At 47.0% G+C, this 25,788-nt stretch overlaps 1 protein-coding gene across 4 annotated transcripts in view; it reads right to left on the bottom strand.

The window, feature by feature from the left end:
• The window catches only part of FGFR1 (fibroblast growth factor receptor 1), a 76,049-nt gene that overhangs the window by 42,151 nt on the left and 8,110 nt on the right, over positions 1-25,788 (bottom strand). For all 4 annotated transcript variants that reach the window (XM_033171885.1, XM_033171887.1, XM_033171888.1 and 1 more), the window contains exons 2-4: positions 7,928-8,191; positions 4,403-4,486; positions 3,181-3,356 (exon numbers count right to left, since the gene is read on the bottom strand). In XM_033171885.1, the coding sequence (XP_033027776.1) occupies positions 3,181-3,356; positions 4,403-4,486; positions 7,928-8,191 (524 nt within the window). The remainder of the gene's footprint in view (positions 1-3,180; positions 3,357-4,402; positions 4,487-7,927; positions 8,192-25,788) is intronic.

Below are 25,788 nucleotides of genomic sequence, written 5' to 3'. Positions count from 1 at the left end.
CGTGAGGCAAACTTCCACCTTCAGCAGCTACATTAGTTCCCTCCAAAACTGGGAGGTAAACTGTGCTCCCCTGTCCGAGATGACCTTCAAAGGCAGCCTATGCAGCTTAAACACATGTTCCACAAAGAGTTGTGCAGTCTCCTGTGCCGAGGGCAACTTCTTACAGGGCACAAAATGCACCATTTTAGAGAACAGGTCCACCACCACGCATATCACCGTCTGCTTATGCGACTCAGGTAGGTCAGTGATAAAGTCCATAGCTATTGTCTCCCATGGTCCCCGAGGTGTAGGGAGGAGTTGGAGTAGTCCTGCAGGCGCTTCGCGGGGCCTCTTGGCCCTCTGACAAGTCTAACACATCTTTACATACTCCTTTGTTTCTTCCTTCACCTTAAGCCACCAAAACTGTCTTGTCACTTGGAACAAAGTTTTGTACTGTCCAAAATGCCCCGCCATGAAGTTGTCGTGACACTGTCTCAGGACCTTGGCACGTAGCTCGCCCTCTGGGACATACAGCATTTCTCCCTTATACAGCAACCCTCCTCTTTCAGCAAAACCTTCCACCGCTATGTCTCTCCTCTGTACTGCCTCCATATTCCTCTTTGCAAACTCATCCTTGGCAGTTTGCTTCAGGAAGTCAGGCGTCTTGGCTACTGAAACCGCTGCTAACTGTATCTGTTCTGACTTGAGAATGTGCCTCTGCACCAGGGCAGCCTCTTCTCCCTGATATCTGGCAAAGAACTGCACCCACCTGATCTGCCTCTGGTTAAGGCATCCAGCCATCTGCCAGTGTTTGAGATTCCGGTGGTTGGTGTGCACTTCAACTTGATGTTGCGCCCCCTCTAGGAAATGTTGCCACATTTCCAGAGCATGCCAGATAGCAAGCAATTCCCTCTCTCATATGGTGTAGTTCTGCTCTGACAGCATCAGCTTGCACGAGTGGAAGGCACACAGTCTCATATCCCCGTTCTCATCCTCTTGCAGTAGCACCGTCCCAATGCCCTGTCAGACAAGTCAGTCTCTACTACCAAAGTTCAGTGTGGGTCAGGATGCGCTAGGTACTCTTCTGAGACAAACATGGCATTGAGGCTCTCAAATGCCCTCTGCGCCTCTTCCATCCACTGGCAGAATCTCTTACCTCTTAAGCAGTCCATGAGAGCAGCCGGAAGCCCTGAGTATCTTGGTATGAACTTGCGGTAATAGTTTGCAAAACCCAGGAATTGTTGCAAGTCTTTCTTGGTTCTGGGTTCCTGCCACATCACCACTGCCTGCACCTTGGCGGGATCCATATGTACTCCCTCGGGGGTGATGTGGTAGCCCAAGAACTTCACCTCTGTCACATGAAACTGACACTTCTCTAACTTGGCATACAACCGATTTTATCTGAGCCACTGCAGCACTTCTTTCATATGTTTTACATGCTCTTTAGGGGTGTCTGAGTAAATCAAAAGATCATCTAGATAGCACAACACTGTAGAGTTCACCAGATCCCCCATCACATGATTGATGAATGCCTGGAACGTTGCAGTTCCCAATTGTAATCCAAATGGCATGACTAAGTACTCAAGACTGCTGTATCTTGCACAAAAGATGGTCTTCTACTCATCTCCCGCTCTCACCCGTATCAGGTAGTAAGTCGAGCTTAGTGAAGATCTTTGCTGATCTCAACCTCTCCAGCAGGTCCCCAATACATGGCAGGGGATAGTGATTGAGTACCGTTACCTTGTTCAGAAGCCTGTAGTCATTGCAAAGCGTCAACTCTTGAGGTGTTACGTTTCTTCATGAAGAGCACAGGGGCACCCCCTGGGGCTTTGGATGGATGGATGGATGGATGGATGAAGCTGCACGACAAATTCTTCTCCAGAAATTAAATGCTGCCAACTCCACCTCTGACATGGAGTACAGCCGGTTGTTGGGTAGCTGAGCCCCCGGCAACAAGTCAATTTTGCAGTCGTAAGGCCTATGGGGGGGTAGTCTGACTGCTTCCTTCTCACAAAACACATCTCTGTAAGCCTTGTATGGTGGGGGCAATTGTCCTTCCCCCGTGAGGGGCCCTAAGACCTCCGCCCCTCTAATCTCTGCCAAATCTGGTACTCTAGCCCCTAGGCAGTGTAGGTGGCAATAGGCTGATGTGAAAGTTATGGATCTCTGTCCCCACGAGATCACAGGATCGTGCCGGGGTAGCCACGTCATTCCCAGTACTACGGGATAGGTGGCTAACATTGTGATGTAGAACTATATTGTCTCTTGGTGGCCCGCTAACTCTAGGCCTATTGGCATTGTGGCATTTGAGATGCGCCCCGACAACAAGGGGCGCTCATCGGTGGTCTGCTCTCCCTGGAAAGACTAAAAAATCCACTCAAAAGTACAGCATTGTGACCTCAATGGTTATTAGTGCCGTAATATTACAGTAAACAGTAACAGAAAACTAGAGCTTAAATGGTGGTCCAGGGAGTCATTAGTAGGCTCTGATATATTGTCAGATGGGCTCTGAGGTCATAATGAGAGCAACAAATGCAAATACTGAAAAAAATATTTGTCTGTTTTTAAGTTTCCACCACATGCTGAAGAGGCAACCCATTTCAACTTAACAAAAACAGCTTGTCTCTTCAGCAACAAAAGCATCTTTGGTGGACACTTCAAAGAAATTCCATGTTTTGAACACCAGCATAGCAAATTGGTTTTAATTCAGAGGGGTAGACAATGAAAAAAAAAAAAAAACAGACCAGAATAGCAAACAGCACAACAGAGTTTAAAGTCTCTGCACAGGAGCAGGAATTGCCCCTTTCTATATTCTTCTATATCCCATGGACTGCAAGAAGATCAAACTTATCCATCCTTAAAGAAATCAGCCCTGAGTGCTCACTGAAAGGACAGATCCTGAAGTTGAGGCTCCAGTACTTTGGCCACCTCATGAGAAGAGAAGACTCCCTAGAAAAGACCCTGATGTTGGGAAAGATGGAGGGCACAAGGAGAAGGGGACGACAGAGGATGAGATGGTTGGACAGTGTTCTCGAAGTGACTAGCATGAGTTTGGCCAAACTGCGGGAGGCAGTGAATGATAGGCGTGCCTGGCGTGCTCTGGTCCATGGGGTCATGAAGAGTCAGACATGACTGAACGACTGAACAACAACAACATATTCTTAGATCTGCCTCTAATCTCCAAACAAGCAGGGATCCTACCTTATATCCACCTATACGATGGTCAGGCTTGAATTCCCTGCCATTCTTCAGCCAATGCAGAGAAGGGGTGGGTGTCCCACTTGAGGGGCACCTAAACTTCACGGTCTTGGCAGCAGGAACAGCATGAAGCTTCTTCTCCATCTTCTCAGGGTACGTCCAGTAAGGTGGAATGGCTTCTACAGGAGACCACCCCCAACCCCAAAAAACAGACAGAGAGACAGATATGCGAGTAAGTTGCGGCTTATCAATATTTAGCACATCTTGAAGGGGGGAAAGCACATGGCACCAGGAAGAACATGTCCTGTAACTAGAAAGTAGCACAATTCTCCCTTCACAATTGAATTAGGAGCCTTGCTGACCACTGGGTTTCAGCTCCCTGTACCCCCAGGACAGCTGCTCAGGGTAAGCAACTTCTAGATGTTGAAAATGGCTTTCCTGGTCTCCAAAATCAGGTGCCACTGTGAAATTAATCCTGTTCCACTTCTGTTGCTCTACCCTTGGAAGGGACAATTTACTGCTGAGGGAGAAGACGAGGTCTTTGCCAGCACTCTGGGTGCCTGTTTCCTACCTAGCCTATTGGATGTCTGCCAACCGGTAGGCACTAGGAACCTGTTGGCCCCTGGCACTACTTATCAAACCTTTATTAGGCATTTACATATAAAATCGCAAGATCAAGAATCACGTACAAAAACTTTAAAATATATATACACAAAGAAACAACATTTAAACTCATAGGCTGATGTATGTGTGTGTTAGTAAAATCTAGAATTTCCTTCTGTTAAAGTGCTCCTTGAAGCACTGCTGCCAAAAATTCGGCTACCCCCGCAGTCACCCCTTGGTGAATGTCAGAGAGACAGAATCCAACACTTCCACCATGCTGCGGTTTCAAACCGTCCAAACGGGGGAATAACACGCGTTCACGCAGCGTACTGTGCAGTGGACAATAAAAGAGAATATGCTCCACAGAGGACTGGAAGGGGTTGCAAGAGCCACACTCCCCACCACCAAGGGAGAATGAGTACTTCCAGGTGGAAGCATTGCTAAGTAGGCTTAGGACACTTCAAGGGCAAAAGAAGAAAAGCACCACAGGCTTCATAGAATATTGCTAATGGACAGGTTCCAGCTAGAAAAGCATCACTGCTACCAAGAGAGTTTGAAAAATAAAAATCCTGGCTGTGTTCGTAACTGACAAGTTACATTAACTGATTAATGTCACACGTACGATTTGGTCTGGAGTTATCTGCCTCCTTCTCCTCCGAGGAAGAATCGTCGTCATCATCGTCATCTTCAGCAGAAGGAAGAGCATCTAGAAAAGGAAGTGGCTGGAATCATTTTTGAGTGGGCAGCATGCTAGCCTGCAATGATGCAGGAGAAGGGAAGTTGTTCTCTGAGCCCCACACATTTACCTTCCTTAAGTGGGCACTTGTCCGTGGGATTGTGTTGGTTACACCAATCCTACAACTGCAAACATTTACCTATTTGCTTCCAGACCCAATTCAAAGTTTTGGTGATCACTTTTAAAGTCCTGCATGCCTTAGGTACCCCTTGCCCTGCCCTAAGATCATGGGTCACGCTTCTCTGCATGTCATCTAGGGCGAAAGAACATTTGAGTAGAATATGAAAGAGAGAGATCCTTTGCAGTGGATGCACCAGATTGTGAAGTGTGCGTGGCACCCTCCCTATTTTTCTCTGCTTGTTGAATACAGTTTTATTCCAGAAGGCCTTTCTGAATATGATGGCTAACGTTTTTATGTTTTGGTTTTAACTGCTGACCCCTGACTCCTAGGTCAAATGTTGTTTTGGTAGAATTCCCATGGTTAAATGTTGTATGCTGCCCTGAATGGTGCTTTTGCACCAAGATGGCAGGACAGAAATTTTAATAGGGAAATCTGTCCTGAGTACCTGGATCTGTTGGGTTGCTTGGTATGAAAATAAGTGGGACTTGGAAGAAGAACGAAAATCCCAGGACACCACTGAGGAATACATGACTGGGAATGGGCCCCCCAATGTACTTTCCAGCTTGCCCCTGGCAGGGGCATTTTTCATTCTGAGGTGACGCCCTGTTCCTTCTTCCAAACCTGCAGAAGTGCAGGCAAACTTGCTGGCCTCAGGGGCTTTGGGCTCATCCACACTTACTTACATTTTGCCCACCTCTTTGCAGGCACAGCTTCACACTTCAAAGCTGTGCCCCATCGTGATTTTGCTTTGGTTCTTTGCTCTGGAGCTTTTTAGTACTCAATCAGAGCAAACATCCATTCGGATTTTCCGTGGATTGCTGTATGCTCCAATGGAGTACTAGAGAGAGGGTTTTCATGGGAGAAGCTCTCACACGGAGCTTAAAAGTGCAGGCTGTGCCTGGAAAGAGCGGGTGAAGGTTATGTTTGGATAAGCCCTTCTTTCTGCTTTTAGGACCTCTGACAGGCTCCTCGTGGTAGGGATAAGGCCTTACCACTCCTCATTTGCCTGCCTGCTTCCTACCAGTCCAGAAGATGCCAGTGGCTGGCAGGTTGCCCTGGAAAACTCAGCAGGTGAGGAGTGGGGGCGGGGGACACAACTGGAAAGAGTTGGCTCTGCCTGTCATTGGCTCCCCCTACTGTTGGCCTCCTGGCCTTCCACCCTACCCAGTCCCACGGGCTGCCAGCCAATCCAGCTGGCTGCTGGAGGCAAGCAGACATTCTGGCCGGCTCCCAAAGCCAGTCAAAGTCTTGTGGTTGGGTTGGTTATTCAATATCCTTTCAGGAGTATCTCGTCTGTCACTCTGTATTGATCAGCAACCCTATCAGCTTGAGATAAACAGCTCAGCACAGGAAAGAATTAGTCTGGGTCATACCATCTCAGACTGGAGACAGAAGATCACATGCTTCTGGATTTATTTACTTATGGGGGGAGGGGGAAATTCATAGCTTGTCATGTGATGTCTAGAGTTCTCCTTTGCTATCTGTTTTAAAAAATGGGAAGGTGTTCTGAAATGAAAGATTCTCCTCATCTCCAGTCCGCTATCAGAAATTTGAAGCAGGGTGGCCCAATAACAGTTTTAACTTGTGATAAATTGCCTGTCTAGATAGAACCTTGCAATGGCCATGAGAGTCAGCAAAGAGATTTCACCACCCTTCAGTCTGCAGCCAGAGTGGGACTCAGACAAGATCCACTGAAGTTAAATTTGTCATAGTTAGTCTCTTCAATAGGTCTACTCTGAGCAAGACTTAGTTGAATACAACCCAGTTGTATTGTGAAATGTGGTATCCTGACACTACACAACTCAAGCAAATCTGTGTAATCCCTTATTCCGCAAGGAATTATTTGTGGGAAGAAGCATAGAACTAGGTAGAATGCTGAAACTTTACTCACAACCATGGAATTCTTATTCAATTACCCCCCCTGCCGTCTGAGCTTTTGGCAGGATTTGCCCACTTTGTAGCCATAAGGACTATCAACTTGATCCTAAATAAAAGGAAAACCAAGAGTCTCAAGAAATGGAATTTTATGCAGTTGGCACTGTAGAGCTATCAATGACCACATCGTGCTCAATCTTTCCGTTCCACCATAACTTCTGGTCAAACTGGGTTTGCCAGTCTCTGTAGCACCTTCAGGCACAACTGAACAAAATCTGAAATGCTCTCCTGGAAGCACAATTAGCACTTCCTGCCTTAGATGTGTGCTCACTGTACTGTGACTATCCTGGGAATCTATTAAGGTAAAGGTAAAGGTACCCCTGACCATTAGGTCCAGTCACGGACGACTCTGGGGTTGCGGTGCTCATCTCGCTTTACTGGCTGAGGGAGCCAGAGTACAGCTTCTGGGTCATGTGGCCAGCGTGACTAAGCTGCTTCTGGTGAACCAGAGCAGCGCACGGGAAACGCCGTTACCTTCCCGCCGGAGCGGTACCTATTATCTACTTGCACTTGACATGCTTTCGAACTGCTAGGGTGGGCAGGAGCTGGGAACCGAACAACGGGAGCTCACCCCCGTCGCGGGGATTCTATTAGGTATAAGTAATTCATTTGACATGAGCAAGCACACTTTCACCCTGCTCTTAATAGCTGCACTGTCTTTGAATGGACAACACTTCCATCCCTGTTCTTGGTTTTGTTGATGGACAGCCAACCCAGCTGGAAAATTTCCATGGCTGGACTACAACTTCACCTACGGCAGCCTCCTGCAACCACTCTGGTCCAAGGAGAAGGAACTGTGTCTTCCACCAGCAGCCAAGAAAGGAGGCAGAGGAAGCCACCTCTCCAGGAACTACAAGGTGATAGGTCTGAGCTCCATCAGAGGAGGGAAAGGCCTGGTCTTCACCTGCTGGTCTACCAGCAAGGAAAGAAGCCTGCAAAGATGCCATCAAAGATGCCCCTTGGAACTATCCCTTTAAGCAGCTCACTCATACATCAGATCCAAGGAAGGACTTGAGTCAGAGCAGGTGACTTGCACTCAAGCACTTCGCATGTGAAGAACTGAGCAATACCCCAAACAACCCTGCAAGAGGCCGGTTAAGCTAGGAAGCAGTGAGACTTGCTGAAGAAAGAGAATCCAGAACGGGTTTTCCTTGCACCCAGACTGGATGCCATCTGCTGTGCTAGAGGTGGGGAACCTGTGGCCCTCCAGGTTTTATTGGATTCCAACTCCCATAAGCCCCAGCCTGCATGCATGGCCAATGGTCAGGGATGATGGGTGCTGAAACATTTGGAGGGCCTGAGCAATGCCAACACTAGTTTGCTGCCCCTCATCTCTGCGGTTGCCTGCTACAAACCTGAGACGTTCACGGAGAAGTAGGTGGTCTCGCTTCCAGAGGGGCTGTTGGTCATGCAGGCATAAAGCCCTGAGTCCTCTGGCACGGCGTCCCTAACCTCCACCTCCTCCCCTGTGATGCGTGTCCGGTTGTTCTCCGAGAGCTGGACCCCATCTCGTACCCAGTTGATGCTCTGCACATCATCCCGTAGCCGGCAGCGCAACTGGAGGAGGTCACCAGGGTGAGCTGAATAAGACTCCACTTCAATGCTTGCTTTGGGCAGAACTGGAAATGTTAGAGGAGACAAAGAGACAGAGAGGGAGGGGGAAACAAGGGGGAAGCAAGGTGTGAGTGGTTTATCGCAGATGCATTACTCTGGCAGCATGCAAACACTGGGGAAGAAGGCATCCCTCCTACAGTTGTAAAACACAGCCCTCAGCTGCCATGCAGGTCGTTTGGGAGAGCGGAGGGAGCAAGGGTTGGGGGAGGAGGTTTCCATTTTTATTACTGATACAGGGCCATCAATGAACACAGTGCTCTGATTTTAAAAACTTGTTATCAGAAATGAACTGCAGCCACAAAGCATCGTGCTACAACGGACAAGCGTCTGGATCTGACCAAGCCCAAGACTAAAAGGCAGGATGAGGTGGGAAACCCAACTCTGGCAGGAGGGGCACCTACCTGAAGCTCAGCAGCTGGCAAGTGGCTGCTATACAGCCTTCAGAGCAAGGAGGGCATAGAAGCAGCAGGGGTTAAAAGCAACGCCAAAGGATTAAAGCCTGACCGACTTGGATATAAACTTCCCCATTAAGTCACTGTTTGCTCCTTGCTCTTGGCTTCCTTGCACAATTGTGGGGCAATGCAGACATATGCAGATCAGCATGTGGTAAAACTGTCCCTGGACTACACTGGTTCATTTGCAGGTGAGGAGGCAGGGGTTGCATGTTCAAGTATTTCTCAATAAAAACAATTAAATGCACATTGAAAACTAGATTTCAGGGAGATGAGTTCTACTCTTGCTTTCTTGCCTGACACATGAAAGGAATTGTTTCCAGTGTAAAATAGTTAACCTTGTCACCACAACTGCAGTGATATACTCCAAGAACAGTTTTACTGTCACATCTACTGTTTGCTAGAAATAGGACCTGGCAAACAAGGAAATCCCGGTGTTTGGCTGCAACACTCATTTCCACCATCTTGAGTTATTTGCTGGGTTTCTTTATTGAACTGTGAGATGTAAGGTAAAGGGACCCCTGACCATTAGGTCCAGTCGTGTCCGACTCTGGGGTTGCAGTGCTCATCTCACTTTACTGGCTGAGGGAGCCGGCATCCAGCTTCCAGGTCATGTGGCCAGCATGACTAAGCCGCTTCTGGTGAACCAGAGCAGCACACGGAAAAGCCGTTTACCTTCCCACCAGAGTGGTACCTGTTTATCTACTTGCACTTTGATGTGCTTTCAAACTGCTAGGTTGGCAGGAGCTGGGACCGAGCAATGGGAGCTCACCCCGTTACGGGGATTCGAACCACCAACCTTCTGATTGGCAAGCCCTAGGCTCTGTGGTTTAACCCACGGCGCCACCCGCTGTGAGACATACTCACCATCAATCACAACTCTGCTATTACTTACTTGATCATTTAACTCAGGATGAAAGAGGTAGGATAAAAACAGCTGATTTTGCTGGGTTAACCAACTCAAACTTACTTCAACCTCCATATTACCCCTATGCCTGTTAACATTATAGTGTGAAGTGAATTCAGGTGGTGATATCCCAAGGCATACTGCAAGAGGGTAGGAATATTTTATTTAATGGAATTTATTGACCAACTGAACCCAAAGAGTACTCATTAATGGTTCCTCGTCATCCTGGTGAAAAGTGACAAGTGGGGTGCCGCAGGATTCTGTCCTGGGCCCGTTGTGTTCAACATCTTCATAATGGCTTGGATGAAGGAATTGAGGAGATGCTCATCAAATTTGCAGATGACACCAAATTTGGGGGGGTGGGTTTGCTAATGCTGCAGAAGACAGAATCAGAATTAAAAATTGGAGAACTGGGCCCAGCTTAAAAAAAATGAATTTCAATAGGGACAAATGTAAGGTTCTGCACTTAGGCAGAAAGAACCAGGTGCACAAATATAGCTTGGGGGGACACCTGGCTTACTAGCAGGGGTCTTTACATTTTACCTTTTTAAAATAGCAGTACATGTGAAATGGACCACAAGCTTAACATGAGTCAACAGTGTGATGCAGCAGCAAAAGAGCCAATGCTATTCTAGGCTGTATCACAGAAGTCTAGTGTCCAGATCAAGGGAAGTAATAGTAGCACTCTATTCTGCCTTGGTCAGACCACATCTGGAATACTGGGCACCACAAATTAAGAAGGATGTGGATAAACTGGAAGGTTGCAGAGGAGGCGAACGAGATGATCAAGGTCTGGAAACCAAGCCTATGAGGAATGGTTGAGGGAACTGGTACGTTTAGCCTGGAAAAGAGGAGACTGAAAGGAGATATGAGAGCCATCTTCATGTATCTCAATGGCTGTCACATGGAAGAAGTAGCAAGCTTGTTTCTCCTGCTCTGGAGGGTAGGAGTCGAACCAATGGCTTCAAGGTACAAGAAAAATGATTCCAACTGAACACCAGAAACAACTTTGTGACAGTATGAGCTGTTCAGCAGTGGAACAGACTCCCATGAGAGGTGGAGAGGTGGACTCTCCTTCCTTGGAGGCTTTTAGGCAGAGGCTGGATGGCCCTCTGTCATGAATGCTTCAGCTGAGACTTCTGCATTGCAGAATCTATGATTCTTTAAATTTATATCCCACCCTCTTCTGAAGGAGTCCAGGCAGCATATAACAAATAAATCTTGTGCAACAATATTCAATAGATTGATATGCCAAAATGGAGAGGTTTTTTGATTCTACTGTTTCTGAAACAAGGCTCCCACCTTTTCCCCTTTAGTATCTTAACACATATCTAGTTAGTTGTACTCTGCCCCCCTGCCCACCTTGCACACCAAATATGAAGGTAGAAGAATCCTGTAAGCTCATAAAGTTACCAACTGCTTACCAATGTTAGCTATTGTGGGGTAACACAACACTGATTTTCTGGGGTTTTTTTTTTTACAAAACTAATTAATTCCTGGTTGCCTAAAGGATGAATTTCATTCCCCATATTCAGCACAAGGAAGAAGAACAGCAAATACAACAAAGCTTCTTCCTCTTTTTCTGGTGGAATCCAGCATTTTAGCATTAATTGACAAAACACCTGACTTGGGATACTGAATCTGAGCCATTTGCTGAATTCTTTGCTTCCCTACAATACACACAACTCTAAATAAACTCACTGCTGAAAATAAGAGGGAGGCAGCATCTGAGGCCAAAATTATTTGACCCAAGAGAGCACTTTGAGAAAGGAAGGAGAAGGATTGCCATTGGCTTGGACTCTGGACTGCAATCTCACCTTTTACAGAGCAGAGGCTGCCGATCAGAGCCAGCTTCTCGGTGGTAGAATAAATGCTCAATCCTTGTATCTTCAGCTGGAACTATCTCAGTAACAGGGCTGGAGGAAAGAAGTCCTAGATCAGGGTGAGTAACCCATGGTGCTGCAGAGTTGCTAGACTATAGCTTCCACTGTCCTTGACCATTGGCATGATGACTGGGGGCTGGTGAGGAGGTGTGAGCAATTGACCCTACCAGGGCACTGGGGCCAGGGATACTGCATGTTGGCATGAGGCCTGCCTTGGTTCACCTTGGGGCTGCTTGTGTGGCACTTTGTCCTTGGGAACATCAACGGGGGGGGGGGGAGTGTGGGCCTTTTGACTTGCACGCTCCCTCCCTGCCCAAGGGAAACTGAACAACATGAACTGGGGCAAGGGGCACAATGCTGCACTAGCCAGTTCACTTGTTCTGGTGAGAGGCACGAGGGAGCGTGTGTGCAGAACAGAGAGCTTCTCCCCCACCACTTCAAAACTGTGCCCCAGGAGCAAAGTATCACCCAAACAGGCCCCCTCTCAGTTCCACTGTTATTCCTTCTCTATGCTGGGTTCTGTCCAGAGCCTCAGAGGTTGAGCTCTCCCATCCACCCTTTTGAACCTGCTATCAAAGAGAACAGAGCTCGGGACAGTACAACCCTTTCAAGTTCTGGCATGCTGGAGCTGCAGTCAGTGTTAAAAAGTTATAAAAAATGGCCCCATTGCCAGGAAAGGTTGGCTTTAGGGAAGTCTGCTGTTATTAGTTTGCCGTCTGGAGAATCCCAAGCTTGAGAACAGATGAGAAGCAGCTGCCACAAAACCCAACATTTGTTTGGAGAGCACAAAGATCTCTTTTTTCTTTTCCTTCCAGCTCTGCAGCTCTGCAGCTTGGCCTCAGTCTGCCTTGTTCCTCTCTAAACCCGAATGGAGGAAAAAACAGAAGGGGAAGAAAGTGGAAGAGAGGAATGCTGAGATGGTGAATCTGTTCCAGCTGACCTTGCCATTGCTCCACGGAATGAATTTTCATTTCCCTCAGAATCCCCAGATTCCATTGCTTTTCTTTTCTTTTCTTTTTTTTAAAAAAAGTTTCTGTCTCTTGTGGGGGCTATAGAAAAGTATATTAATATGAAGCCAGTGCCCACAAAAGTCAGAGACTGCAAGCCATCTTCCACATTGCTAAAAACACCTGAGCTGCAGAGTGTTGTGCAAAAATTGAGATGAATGTACAGTGGAACCTTGGGTTACGTACCGTCCTCCTTATGAACGCTTTAGGTAACGAGCTCTGCTAACCCGGAGGTAGAGCTCCTTGTTGCGAACTTTGCCCTGGGATGCGAGAGGAAGTTGCATGCTAGTGGTGCGGCGGCAGGAGGAGGCCCCATTAGCGAAAGTGTTGCCTCATGTTAAGAATGGTTTTGGGTTAAGAACGGACCTCTGGAACGAATTAAGTTCGTAACCAGAGGTACCACTGTACAACAATATCATTTATATGAGTTGTTCACCACAAAAATAACAAGGGCTATGCTTAATACTTCCTTTTCCAGCCACCATTACAGCAACATCCCAGAACAAAACAGGCTTGAAAAGCAACAGCTCATGTGCTCCTTTACGTGAAACCCCGTCAATTCAAATTTGTTAATCAAACTTTAATTCATTAAAACGCCAATGAAATGGATTAATGCCTGGCTTACAGCTCTAATTGTAAGATCAGGATGAAGGCACGGGCACAGCGCCCTTAGTTCCTTATCTATAGAAGTTGAAACAAACAGTGACCTCGGATCATGAGGCTGGTTTGGATGAATAAGCAATGAGAAATACACAGCAGAGTTGAAAGTACTGAACACACAGAGGCTGCATTCAGAATCAAGGTAAATGATGGCTTATCGCGATATTGGGAACAAGCCACAGCCTCACTTGGCATGCAACACTAAGCCAAATCGTGGTTTATTGAGAACACGCAAGTGTACAGGCTCACAAAGAGGAGATTGTGACTCTTTTGGCCCTTCTGCAGTCCTGTTGTTGCTGCTGCGAGTTAAGCAATGGTTTGGATTTGCATGTCATCAAACTCCAGGCTTGTGGTTTCCCTCTTCTAGGCAAGCCATTAGACAAGGTAAACCAAAACAAACCTTGGTCACAGTTGTGTTTTGCCTGGAGCACAGACAACATGCTAAGCCAAACCATGGATTAGCTCACTGGAGCACAGCAGCATGGCTGGAGGAGGAGTAAAGCAGCAGGGTTTCCCTCTCTGAATATGTGCATGTTCATGCTAAGCCATGGTTTGGCTTAGTGTTACATGTGAACCAGATGACACTGAGCCCTGGACTCACATGTGCCCCTTCCCATTTCAAGATGAAAAGGAACATACTGGAGTCCAATATTCTTTGTATACATTAGAAAGCATCTCCTGCTCCCTGGTTTATGCCAAATTGCAAGGCTTCACCACTCAAATTTCTTTACAAAACCTTGTCTGTGACTGTAACTTTTGTGATTGTAACTTTTTCCACTGGCTCCTCTAGCTTCTCTGTGGTGTTTCTTATGGTCAGTCCCTTCACACCCCAGGGACTAACAAGGATGCTGCTAGTTAAATGCCTCCTAATCTCTCTTTCTCTCTCTCTCTCTCTCTCTGTGTGTGTGTGTGTGTGTGTGTGTGTGTGTGTGAAATATATTAAGCAGTTTTAGTCTGTTCAATTCCCAAAGAGACCTGCTGTCCTCAAACAGAGCTGTCAACGGCATCCGATTCCTGATGTACCCCTCCGCCCCTGCAGACAATGTCTGGGGAAGAGCATCCCTCCCAGAAGGACATGAATTATGTACCCCGTGTTCCAAAGTAAGATTTGAGAGCCTCCTATTGCAAACGTAAACATTTGACACCATTTGAACATTTAGCAATGCCTGGATGCTTTTTTGATTTGCAGACATCAGCTTCAAGGAGCACAGGCGGGGTCACCATGTCTCAAAAGTCAATGAAGCTTCCCTTCCCAGCACTGTTCTGTACAAAACTGCCATGATCAATGCCTTTTCTCCCTGTGATGGACAGCCGTTCTCTCCCAGCACCAGCTGATGAGAGAAGGAAGTCAGAGGGCAAAGGCAGGCCACTGGCCTTTGAGAACCCATAGTGCACAATGGGAACGCAGAGAGAATGTCGTCACAGGCTAATGACCATATCAAGCTCCACCAGCCCCTCCCGCAGAAGGGAGACAACACCATCTAAACCAGAGGGTGCAGCCTCAAGGTGCCTTAAATGGATTAGTGGTTCCAAAACATCTCTGCTCACCATCTCTGCTCAAGGGACTACTTCATAGTGTTGCTTGGAGACCAGTGAGATATGGTTGGAAGAGAGGCAAACAGTGTAGAAATAAAACTAATTGTCAAAAAATTAAACAGTCACAGCTACCGCTGCCACACTGTCCTCAGAAGCCAGCAGCTACTCAGCATCTTTTCTCTGCAGCTCCACAAATGAAGCTTTCCCCTCTTTCTTTGGGTGCTGACCATTCTCAAACAAAGGGTCATTGGAGTCCCTGGGCTGTAAGTGGAGCCTCAGCCTGCTCTTCAGGTTGCCTAGGTGACGGGCCTACTTCCTCTCTGCAAGCTACCAACAGAGCTCCAAAGAGCCGACTGGACCGACTGCAAGCACACCAACATGCCTCTTCCCTTCCCTTCAAGACAGGCCAGACCCAGGAGCAATGCTGTGGCTTTTTCACTTGCAACTTAGCACAGCAGCCAGGTGCAGCTCTGACTGGAGCAGCACACAGTCCACTGGTGGCCAGAGACGCCAGCCCCCTCCCCACAGATCCTCCTCTGCAGGCTCTTGAACAAGCCTGCCCCCCTTGCCCCCTTCCCCATTTCTAGCAATTGTTTAATAAGCCAGATGATCTCTCTGGGCTTTTGTGTCGGCCCCTATTGTGCAGAAAGACTCAAGAGCCGCCTCAGGCAGATCCAGGCCTCTGAGAAAAGCTTTCGTCCTTAACAGAGCCTCTGGTAATCACCAGACAGTTTGCATCTAGGAAATTACCATAACACTGGGCAGAAAGCAGGACTCTTCTCTCATTCCCATAGATTTTTGGGGGTTGGCAGGAAGGGGGGAACTGGTGGGAGATAGGAAGGGTAGACTAGTAGTATTTTGTACTTTTTAAATCATCTGTGCCCGCTTTCCTATTAAATGCTATCAAGAGTACAGTATACATATGTGACCAACAGGAATGTAAGGAGGCATCATTTTCCTCTCTGTTCTGTATTCGCTACACACATCACAGTTTCTATACTGCTGCACTTAGTTTTCCACCAAAAACTACATCATTCCTCTCACTGCCCACAGCGTTGAAATTACATAATTTACGCAATCAATTATGTAAACTACAATGTCATTACATTATCCCACCCTGTTCAACCACAGTGCTAGACTGATTTCCATTCTGGACATGGAATGAGTAAGAGGAATATTCAGCAATCTCCACTCCAGTTTTCCTTGGAATTCACCAACATCGCTAATGACCCAGCACAGGTGTCAGCAACCTTTTTCAGCAGGGGGCCGGTCCACTGTCCCTCAGACCTTGTGGTGGGCTGGACTGTATTTTGAAAAAAAAATATGAACGAATTCCTATGCCCCACAAACAACCCAGAGATGCATTTTAAATAAAAACACACATTCTACTCATGTAAAAACACGCTGATTCCCGGACCATCCACGTGCCAGATTGAGAAGGCGATCGGGCCGCATCCGGGCCCCGGGCCTTAGTTCGGGGACCCCTGACGCAGCAAGTCCCACTGCTGGAATTCGTGCAATAATAATGTCAGCTCCGTGGGCTGGGGGAGGAGGGAGAGGAGAAAATGGCCCGTCTGCCTTGAGCAGGTTCTGGCACTATGGCTTGTCCTCTTCACCTGAGCCCCATCCACATGACTGCCTAGAGGGGGAGGGGGAGAAGGAAGGAAGGAAGGAAGGAAGGAAGGAAGGAAGGAAGGAAGGAAAGAAGAAGAAGGAAGGAAGGAAGGAAAGGAAGGAAGGGGCTCCTGCCCCCCATCACTTTTCCAGTGAGGAGCTGTTTCCACTGTTCAGGGTGGCCGGATGCCGGATGCTCTCGGTGGGACCCTCTTCCCATGTACTCCATCCTTGTTACATTGCCATTGCCTAATTTGTTTGCCTCTGGGCAGAATCCACACCAACTCCTAGAGCAGAGGTTTTCAAGCTTTTTGGGTCCACGGTTCCCATTCTTTCTGCAGCTTCCCTGTGGGGCTCAGGAGCTCAGTTATGTTTCCCCCCCCCCTTGCCTGCAGAGCCAGCAGCCCCTCACCCCTTTTCGAACAGCCTCCCTTGTAGAGTGTTTCCTCAGCCTCCTCTCCCCTCTCCTTGGGACTCCTCTGGGCAGCTGCAGCTGCTACCCCTGGTCTCTGAGCTGCCTCCCCCACCCCACCCCACCCCAAAGGGAGGTTCCTGCTCACACTGCCCCACAGGGGCCTGGGAAGCACCCACAGTGGATTTGATTTAAATCTTTTTTTTTTTTTTACAGAAAGACTCATTCTTGCTGGTATAATCTTAATATTTACAACCAGATGAAGGTTTCATTTTTGGAATAATAAATTTTCAGAGTAGTTTTTACAGTTATATTAAAAATTACTGATTTGGTTATACTATAAGAAATACAGTGGTACCTCTGGTTGCGAATGCGATCTGTTCCTGAGGCCTGTTCGCAATGAGAAAAGCCCGCAACCTGAAGCACTGTATTTGCGCAGGTGCGCGGCGCGTTTTGGTGCTTGTGTGCATGCGCGAAGCACAATTTAGTGCTACAGCGCATGCGTGAGCAGCAAAACCCGAAAGTAACCCTTTCCGATACTTCCGGGTTGCCACAGGATGCAACCTGAAAAATATATAACATGAAGCAAACGTAACATGAGGTATGACTGTACATTGACACATAATTATGAAATTATTGTAAGGTTTAATAAGTTAAATGTTTATATTTGGACAACTTTTCTGCTGTACTTTATTGGAAGGAGAAAAATAATCATTTCCTTAATAACAATTTAAACAATTTATTTAACTAAAACAATAACATTATAGAATATGTATCCATGTTTGTTAACTGATGTGGTTAAACAATTTTAAAAAACCTTAGACTGAGTTTTAACACACATGAAAAACTTAAAACAAATTCTTATTTCCTGGTGAATAGCCTTTGGACTATAATATAACTTAAATAGAAAACTATCTTTAGAAAGATTTTTTCCTCCAAAATCATTTTATTTTAAAAATCTGATTTAAATAAAAAAAAAATCTATTTTTATTTATTTATTTATTTTTAAATAACTGATTTTTATCCAACCTGGAAGCACCCCCGTGGCCAGTCCCAGAGGCACCATTTGCCTGGGGAGCTTGTAGCCAGGGCAGCTGCAACAAACAGCTGTGCAAGCCTTTGGGAGGCAGAGACACGAGAGGGCATCAGAGGAAGGGAGAGAGGGAAAGAGGGACAGAGGCAAGTGTTGCCCGTGGCACCCCTGACCATCATTCAAGGCACCCCAGGGTCTTGGAGAAAAGGGACAAGATGTACAAGGATTGTTGTGACTTCTGCTCCTCTCACTGCTTGCTTGCTGGAGGACAGGTGGGTAGGAGGAGGAGCAAGGCCAGGAGGCTCCAGGCTCATGGGCCTCAGCAGGTGCCCAAAATAATGCCAAGCCGGCCCCAGGGAGGGGAATAAGCAGCAACATGCAGCAGGGGCAGGAGTTGGCAGCTGGGCTCCTGCAAGGACATAAAAGCCAGCCCTCCTGACTCTCATCCCATGAACAGCTATAAGAGTTGGGAGGTAGAGTAGGAAACATTGTGAGGTCTACAGTTCAAATCTCACCTATGCCACAAACTTACTCTGTGAATGTGGAAAGCCACCAGCCAGCATCTCAGACATCTACACTTGCAGCTGGTAGCCAAAGTTGTGTGCTGGAGATGTTGTTGGCTTTCAGCTCCAATCAGCTTCAGCCATCATGGTCTATGGTCAGGGACGATGGGAGTTGTAGTCCAAGAACTCCTAGAGGGCACCCCACTGCCAAGAATATTTGTGAATGTTAAGATCATGCCACACCACAAAAAGGAATGGATGTGAATCCGTAAGATGCAGACCCTATCTGATTAAGAAAATCCAGTTGATAACCATAATTTCTATGGTGTTTATTTCATGAAGCTCAGAAGCCCAATGTTGAATCAACTACAAGACATACACAAAATATAAGATATGTAAAGAACAAACTAACAGAAATGTGAACAGGAGCTGAAATAATTTAGATAAATCCTTCAGGTCAACAAAATAGGCCAGAGTTTCTCAAACTTGGGTATCCAGATGCTTTTGAACTACAATTCCTATCATCCCTGACCACTGGTCCTGCTAGCTAGGGAGGATGGGAGCTGGAGTCCAAAACAGCTAGAGGCCCAAGTTTGATATACACTGGCACTAGGCATACACCATTCATTTAAATGACACCCCCCTCCCCAAAAGAATACCAGAAAGTTGTTTGCCCTTCACGGAGCTACAATTGCTAGCACCAGTAACAAACTGCAATTTTCCCAGGATTATTTTTTGGTGGGCTTTGACTTCCTTTTTTCTGTGATCATCATAATGGTTTCCAATCTTATGGCATTGATGTAACCATTACTGAGTTAATGTAGGTGAACACTCTGAATACTTGAAATGTGCAAAATAGATCTAAGTCTACAACTCAGATTTCAGTTTTGCACTCTGAAAGCAGAATGGGGAACATAAAACCTCTAGCTCAGTAGTGACTGGCAACAGCTAACATAAGGGTAGAAGAAGGTCCCTGCTGTATCAAATCAAAGTACTAGCTAGCAGAGATGAGCAAGTGCTCCCCCCCCAACCTTTGACTCAGTTCCTGATTCAGTTCAGATCAATTCAGACCCAATTCAACTCAGACTATGAATCCAAAATGAAAACTGAAAATACGAATCATTGTTAGTTCCATTCATATGCACTGGAAACCAAAAGAGTCATAACTGCAGCTCCCCATTTCCCCCCCTGGTGTGTTCCTTCTATGGGATTGTTTTGCACTTTTGCAACATTTTGGAGAAAGGCTTTCTGGCTTTCTTACAGAGTGTTCTGAGATGCAGACTGGTCTGAATCAATCCAGGCCTGATTCAGATTCAGTCTGGAAACTCAATTTAGTTTGGAATCCAGCCAAATTGGTTGCACAGTCCTCCTGTCTAGTGTGTTGTGTTCTAATGGCAGGATGCTATAGGAAGCACACAAGGAGGGCAACTGCGCTCTCCCAGGCTGTCAGGCAAAAGCATCTATCTGTCCTACTTGGAGATGCTGTCCTTGCCTGTAACACATGTGGTGGCCTTTCCCTCTTGCCTGATAATTTCTGATAATGCTTTGCAGTACAGAGACACTCAAACCTCTTTGCAGCATCTGATGGGGCCACTGAGGAAACAGGATGCTCAGTTCGAGGGACCTTTGGTTCGACTCTTCTTAGGTCCAGCCCTGCCCTTTGCTTCATATTAGGATGTTATGGGTCAGTGAAAGCACAAACCCATTGTCCTCACTGAACTCAATGAAGCAGGAGAGGCCCAGTTTATCCATATAAACAAAGCTTGCGTAAACTCACCCCGGGGCAAACAAGCAGGCTGCCGCATGCCCTTTGCGGCCGTATACGCATACTTCAATGACAGAGAAATTGAAACAGAGATGATTGATGGAAACCACAAAAACCCCATCTACACTGCATCCCCCAAGGGATTTGGCGGAGGTGTCTGTTAATACCCAGCGCCTGAGGCTGAAATGCAAGAGTCTCCGCCTGGGAACTGCTTGGAGTGCGCTAGGGCACACTGGGTCATACACAGCCACCACAGAGCTGGATGAAGGGGCAAGATTCTTCCAGGAATGGTTACATAATGATTTTGAAACAAGCCTAAAAATTACAAGCATGATGTAACGTCCAAAAGCTCTGTGCTGCACTTCTGATGAATTTTACTGCAGCTTTGAAATGGAATTAAATCCGAGTTTAGTCTGGTTAAGGCCTGACCAGATGGCAAAACTCAACAGGTTCTTAGAGCTGTCATTAGCTTTACAGGGATTTTGTCAGGAAGGGAGGGGGAGGGGGAGAAATTTCAGAAGAGGGGAGGAAAATAAGACCCCCCCCACACACACACCCAGCCCAAACCCAAGCCCAACTCCAGGTGGGAAAAAGAGTGAGAGCAGAGAACTCATTGGCAAAAGAGAACTGAGGTGCGGGGGGGGGGTTGGGGGGGAGGGGGGAAGCACTAAGATTAACCTTTAGTCTTTCAGTATTTATCCAGGGCCCCAATACAGGCATTTTTCAGGAACAGATTTTTACTTTTTTGCATGCAAATGGCCCTGCGCCAGACTAAGCCATCTGAATGTTTAAAAAATACCCCCAAACCCCCACCCTTCTGCATTCAAGGCCTCACAAAATAGTGCAAACTGCTGTTATTTGCCATGGCAGATTGCAATAATGCGGCCAACAAAGAGATGCGCCAACAATAAAGAACTGAATGGCTGAGATAAGCAGGTCCCCTTGCCGGTTGCCATGGGAACCCCACCAGGGCTTACTAAAGGTATTTCCTGAAGAAAAAGTACACACATGCCCAACAGCTCTGCTAATCCCAACAGGAGAGTGCTTACTGGGCCTCTGGGGACAGGCCTCTTTGGGGGGGGGGGAGTCCCCTCCCAATTGCCTTTCCTCAAGGCTAGCTGATGATCTGTTTGCTGGGAAGCTGCTGCAGAGTGCCTTATCCAAGCCCCCCCCCCCCCGCTCCTCTTACACAGAGACTCATGCACACAACCTCTGTTTCTAAGTTATGGCAAGCAGTTTTCAGTGGTTTAAGTTGTCCTGCTGGAGGGCATCCTTCCCTCGGCTCCCCCCCCCACGACACCGTCTCCCCACATTATAGCATGGACACGGTCTGGTTTATAAAATTCCAGCCTCTGGCCAAATATTAATGAAGGGAAAGTTGTTGAACACACGAGAGTGCGCAAGAGCAGGAGCTCAAGTGCAAACAAAAGTTCACAAGAGTTGGAGCAGGAGTGACGGTCCAAATTATGTGGGAATGGATCCCTTATTGCCAGGTGTGTATGCGTGTGTGTGTGTGTGTGTGTGTGTGTTCAAGAACCTTTCAGGTTCTCATGAACAGAGGGTGGCCCCTGCCTGTGTTTGACATCCTGCTTATTCCTAGGGCTCATCTGTTTTTTAGGGCACTCACATCTGCAAGCCAACTTCTTGTTTGATAAACAGGTTTTTCAACTGTGTTCTGGGACACCCAGTGGGTTTTTGGGGCTTCCCTGGAAGCCTATTAGCCATTACTCCACGAGAGGTTCGCATGGTGAGTAACCTTCCCTGAAAGCAGCTTGCCTACCTGTGAAGCACTGGGGATGATGCTCAAGGCACATGTTTCATGCAGCAGTGAGGCCACAACTGTGTCCCTGTGTAAACCAGGGTGTCCTTTGGCAACAGGTGCAGCGCTTACTTGATGGCATTTGCCGGCCACAAGAATGTAGTGACGAACATTAGCTCAGATGGCTTTAAAAAGGAATTAGACCAGGCATAGGAAAAGTGGCAGTCAGATGTTTTGGGACTACAACTCCCATCATCCCTTGCTAACAGGACCAGTGGTCAGGGAGATGGAAGTTGTAGTCCCAAAACATCTAGAGGGCAGGGAAGAGATTCAGGGAAGAGGAGAAATCTAAATGGCGATGTGCAACCCTCCAGGTTTACAGGCATTTTAATGGCACATTGCTCTTAATACACATTTTTGTATGCAGCCTTCCTTAATACAGTGGTACCTCTGGTTACGTACTTAATTCGTTCCGGAGCTCCGTTCTTAACCTGAAACTGTTCTCAACCTGAAGCACCACTTTAGCTAATGGGGGCCTCCCGCTGCCGCTGCGCTGCTAGAGCACGATCTCTGTTCTTATCCTGAAGCAAAGTTCTTAACCTGAAGCGTTATTTCTGGGTTAGCGGAGTCTGTAACCTGAAGTGTATGTAACCCGAGGTACCACTGTATACACTTTTTGCAAGCTGCATTCCCTCAATATAATGCTTTTTTTGCTTGTTATTTTCACTAATAAACACATATTATGCACACTTTCCACTAATACAGGTATATGGACTTCTAGACACCTTTTGGTTTGAAAAACTTCACAGCAATTCAAGGGATAGACACATTTTTGTTTGAATTGTTTTAGGAAGTGCAAATGAGGTGGATTCACATTCAAATTGAAACAAAACTCAATTACTCCCCCTTCCCATCCCCTATCACAGTCTACAGAATGCAATGGTGCTGGTCTGGACCCTGCAAAGCCTGAATTACAACCCTTGCAGGTGCCATTCCAGAGGAACCAAGTGCTTCCCTCTGTGTCCAATGGCATAGGGAGCATGCTAGGCAAACGCGACAGACTGCAGGTCAGGGGGTTGGCTCTTTGAGAATCACAGTCTTTGGGCTAAGGGAGTGGAGCCTGGGAGAGGCAGAGGAAGACACACATATGGCCTCGGTCCACCTCCACCCTTTGATTGGGCAAGTTTCTGTCTTGACCTACCGTACCTGATACAGATTCTGAAGGTAGAAAGCATTTTTTTTAAAAACAACACCACCGTTGTAAATAATTATATGGGCTCATGTACTTCATACCCATCAACTGCCGAGGGGGTGGGGGGTGGGACATCCAATTTTTTATTGCAAGAGGACAGCAGCCCAAATGGCTGCTGGGATTTGGGGCTGCACTTTTTCGAGCGCATGAGTGCAGCACTGGAAGACGGTTTCTCAGTTCTGGGCTGCTTCATATTGGAAGATATGGTACTTAGGTGTGCATGAAACAAGCACAGACTTTGCTGTAGCTGTGCATGCATGCAAGAGAGAGAGAGAGAGAGAGAGAGAGAGAGAGAGAGAGTGAAATAGTTATGAGATCTAAATACTTAACCACAATACTCTTAACACAGTAGTCCACTCTATACACAAAACCTGCTGCAAGAGAGATCTAAAGCACTGAAAGCTCCTTTTAGATCCTGCAGGGGAGACTGAATTCCAGTTTTTCTGACCTTAGTCACTTAGAATACTTCTTTCTCATTTTGCAAACGTACTTATGCTCTTTGTATTCATCCACAGGACAAGCCTTTGAACCAAGCCACTATTATTCCTACGGTACTTTGCAAATGGAGAGTACAGCAGGACATAGAATCCTAGAGTTGGAAGAGACCCCAAGGGCCATCCAGTCCAACCCCCTGCCAAGCAGGAAACACCATCAAAGCATTCCTGACAGATGGCTGTCAAGCCTCCGCTTAAAGACCTCCAAAGAAGGAGACTCCACCACACTCCTTGGTAGCAAATTCCACTGCCGAACTGCTCTCACTGTCAGGAAGTTCTTCCTAATGTTTAGGTGGAATCTTCTTTCTTGTAGTTTGAATCCATTGCCCCGTGTCCGCTTCTCTGGAGCAGCAGAAAACAACCATTCACTCTCCTCTATATGACATCCTTTTATATATTTGAACATGGCTATCATATCACCCCTTAACCTTCTCTTCTCCAGGCTAAACATACCCAGCTCCCTAAGCCGTCCCTCATAAGGCATTGTTTCCAGGCCTCTGACCATTTTGGTTGCCCTCTTCTGGACACGTTCCAGTTTGTCAGTATCCTTCTTGAACTGTGGTGCCAGAACTGGACACAGTATTCCAGGTGAGGTCTGACCAGAGCAGAATATAGTGGTACTATTACCTCCATTGATCTAGACGCTATACTCCTATTGAGTATGCCCTAGTCCTCTGCAAAGGAACTGCAAGGACAAAGTTTGGCTCAACTGATCATCCATTGGACATAGTGGCTGGGCTTGTGTCTAATGTTGTGCAAGTGTTTCCATTTGCAGAATGGGACTTTCCCACCCTTGTCTCCTCCTGCACATGCCCCATGCCCTCCCATTGCACAGGTGGAAATCCTTGCACTACAGGACAGTTGCTTAGCATTACAGGCTACCACTGATTTACACGCATCAAACAGTTGTGTGTCAGTTTGACGCGTGCAAATTAGTGGTAGCCTGTAATGCTAAGCAACTGTCCTGTCAGTGCAAGGTCTGGTTCTGGATTTCCACTTGTGCAATGGGAGGGCATGGGGCATGTGCAGGAGGAGACATTTTGGCTAGGCCTAATAGATGCGGGTGGAGCTGTGGTCTAAGCAACTGAGCCTAGGGCTTGCCGATCAGAAGGTCGGCGGTTCGAATCCCCACGACAGGGTGAGCTCCCATTGTTCAGTCCGAGAAATGGTCAGAAAAAGGGGCGGAAATGGGGGGCAGAGCATAATGGGGGCATAATGGGCTTATGCATGCTCCACCGTCACACGTGATGATGTGGAACACAACCCCATGTTTCCAAATTCAACACTGTGAACGACTCCACAAGATCATGTGCGTGTTTAGAAAGTGATAGAAAGGAAAATACAGACAGACACTGAAGTCTTCTCATGGGCAAAATTTCCCGTGAGAGGTTGAAGAAATTGAGTGAGGGACAATAGTAAAAAATGTACTTGGGAAAGGGGTTTGTGTGTGCATGCCTTGATCCCTGAGCCTGGGAAATCTTCATGTTAATCAATCCCCCGTTTGGGGTTTTGCTGCTTCACAGTGCTTTGATTGATCTGTTCCACTTTTATTTTTTTGTATTTCACTATGCAAGTCTCTGCTTTGGGAGACTTTGTGGCTGAAGTGTAGTATACAAAAACAGCAGAAGGAGCAGTAAATAAATACATGAATAAATAATAGGATGAATTTGAAGGAAGAGTGGTTGAGAAGAGACTGGCCTATCACTCTCGTGGACATTACTTTTTATAGACTTCTCTATACAGGCATATAGAGGCATGTTCTCGAGGCATGTTCTCGAAGCTACTAACATGAGTTTGGCCAAACTGCGAGAGGCAGTGAAAGATAGGTGTGCCTGGCGTGCTCTGGTCCATGGGGTCACGAAGAGTCGGACACGACTGAACGACAACAACATACAGGCATGGCTTCCAGTACCTTTCTCATGTTTTATGGCATATCATGGCTCATGGGCCCCTGCAGAGGTCCCTTCTACCATGGACTCCATGGCTTGAGCTCAGTGGCAGGACTCTGGGAGAGACACCCGTGTCTTTACTCAGCAGAATCAGCAGCAGCCCCCCAAATGCAACAGAGCTGGCTTGTCTCACTTACTTCAAATGCAGCAATCAATATACATTACCATCTTAAGATCATTAAGATCTGTAAGATCATTAAGTCCTTATTGAACTGGGAGACTTACTGCCTAGGGAACATGGAACAAAGCTGCCTTCCTAAGCTTAGCACGGGGCAGTCCACAAGGTGGTCTCCCTATGTTGTTGGACTACAACACCCATCATCCCTGGCCACTGGCCATCCCTGCTGGGCTTATTATGGGAGTTGTTGTTGAACGA

Source organism: Lacerta agilis, chromosome 15, assembly GCF_009819535.1.
Source record: "Lacerta agilis isolate rLacAgi1 chromosome 15, rLacAgi1.pri, whole genome shotgun sequence".
NCBI lineage: Eukaryota > Metazoa > Chordata > Lepidosauria > Squamata > Lacertidae > Lacerta > Lacerta agilis.
Note: the sequence above shows the minus strand (reverse complement) of the source record. Positions and strands in the feature narration are given on the sequence as shown.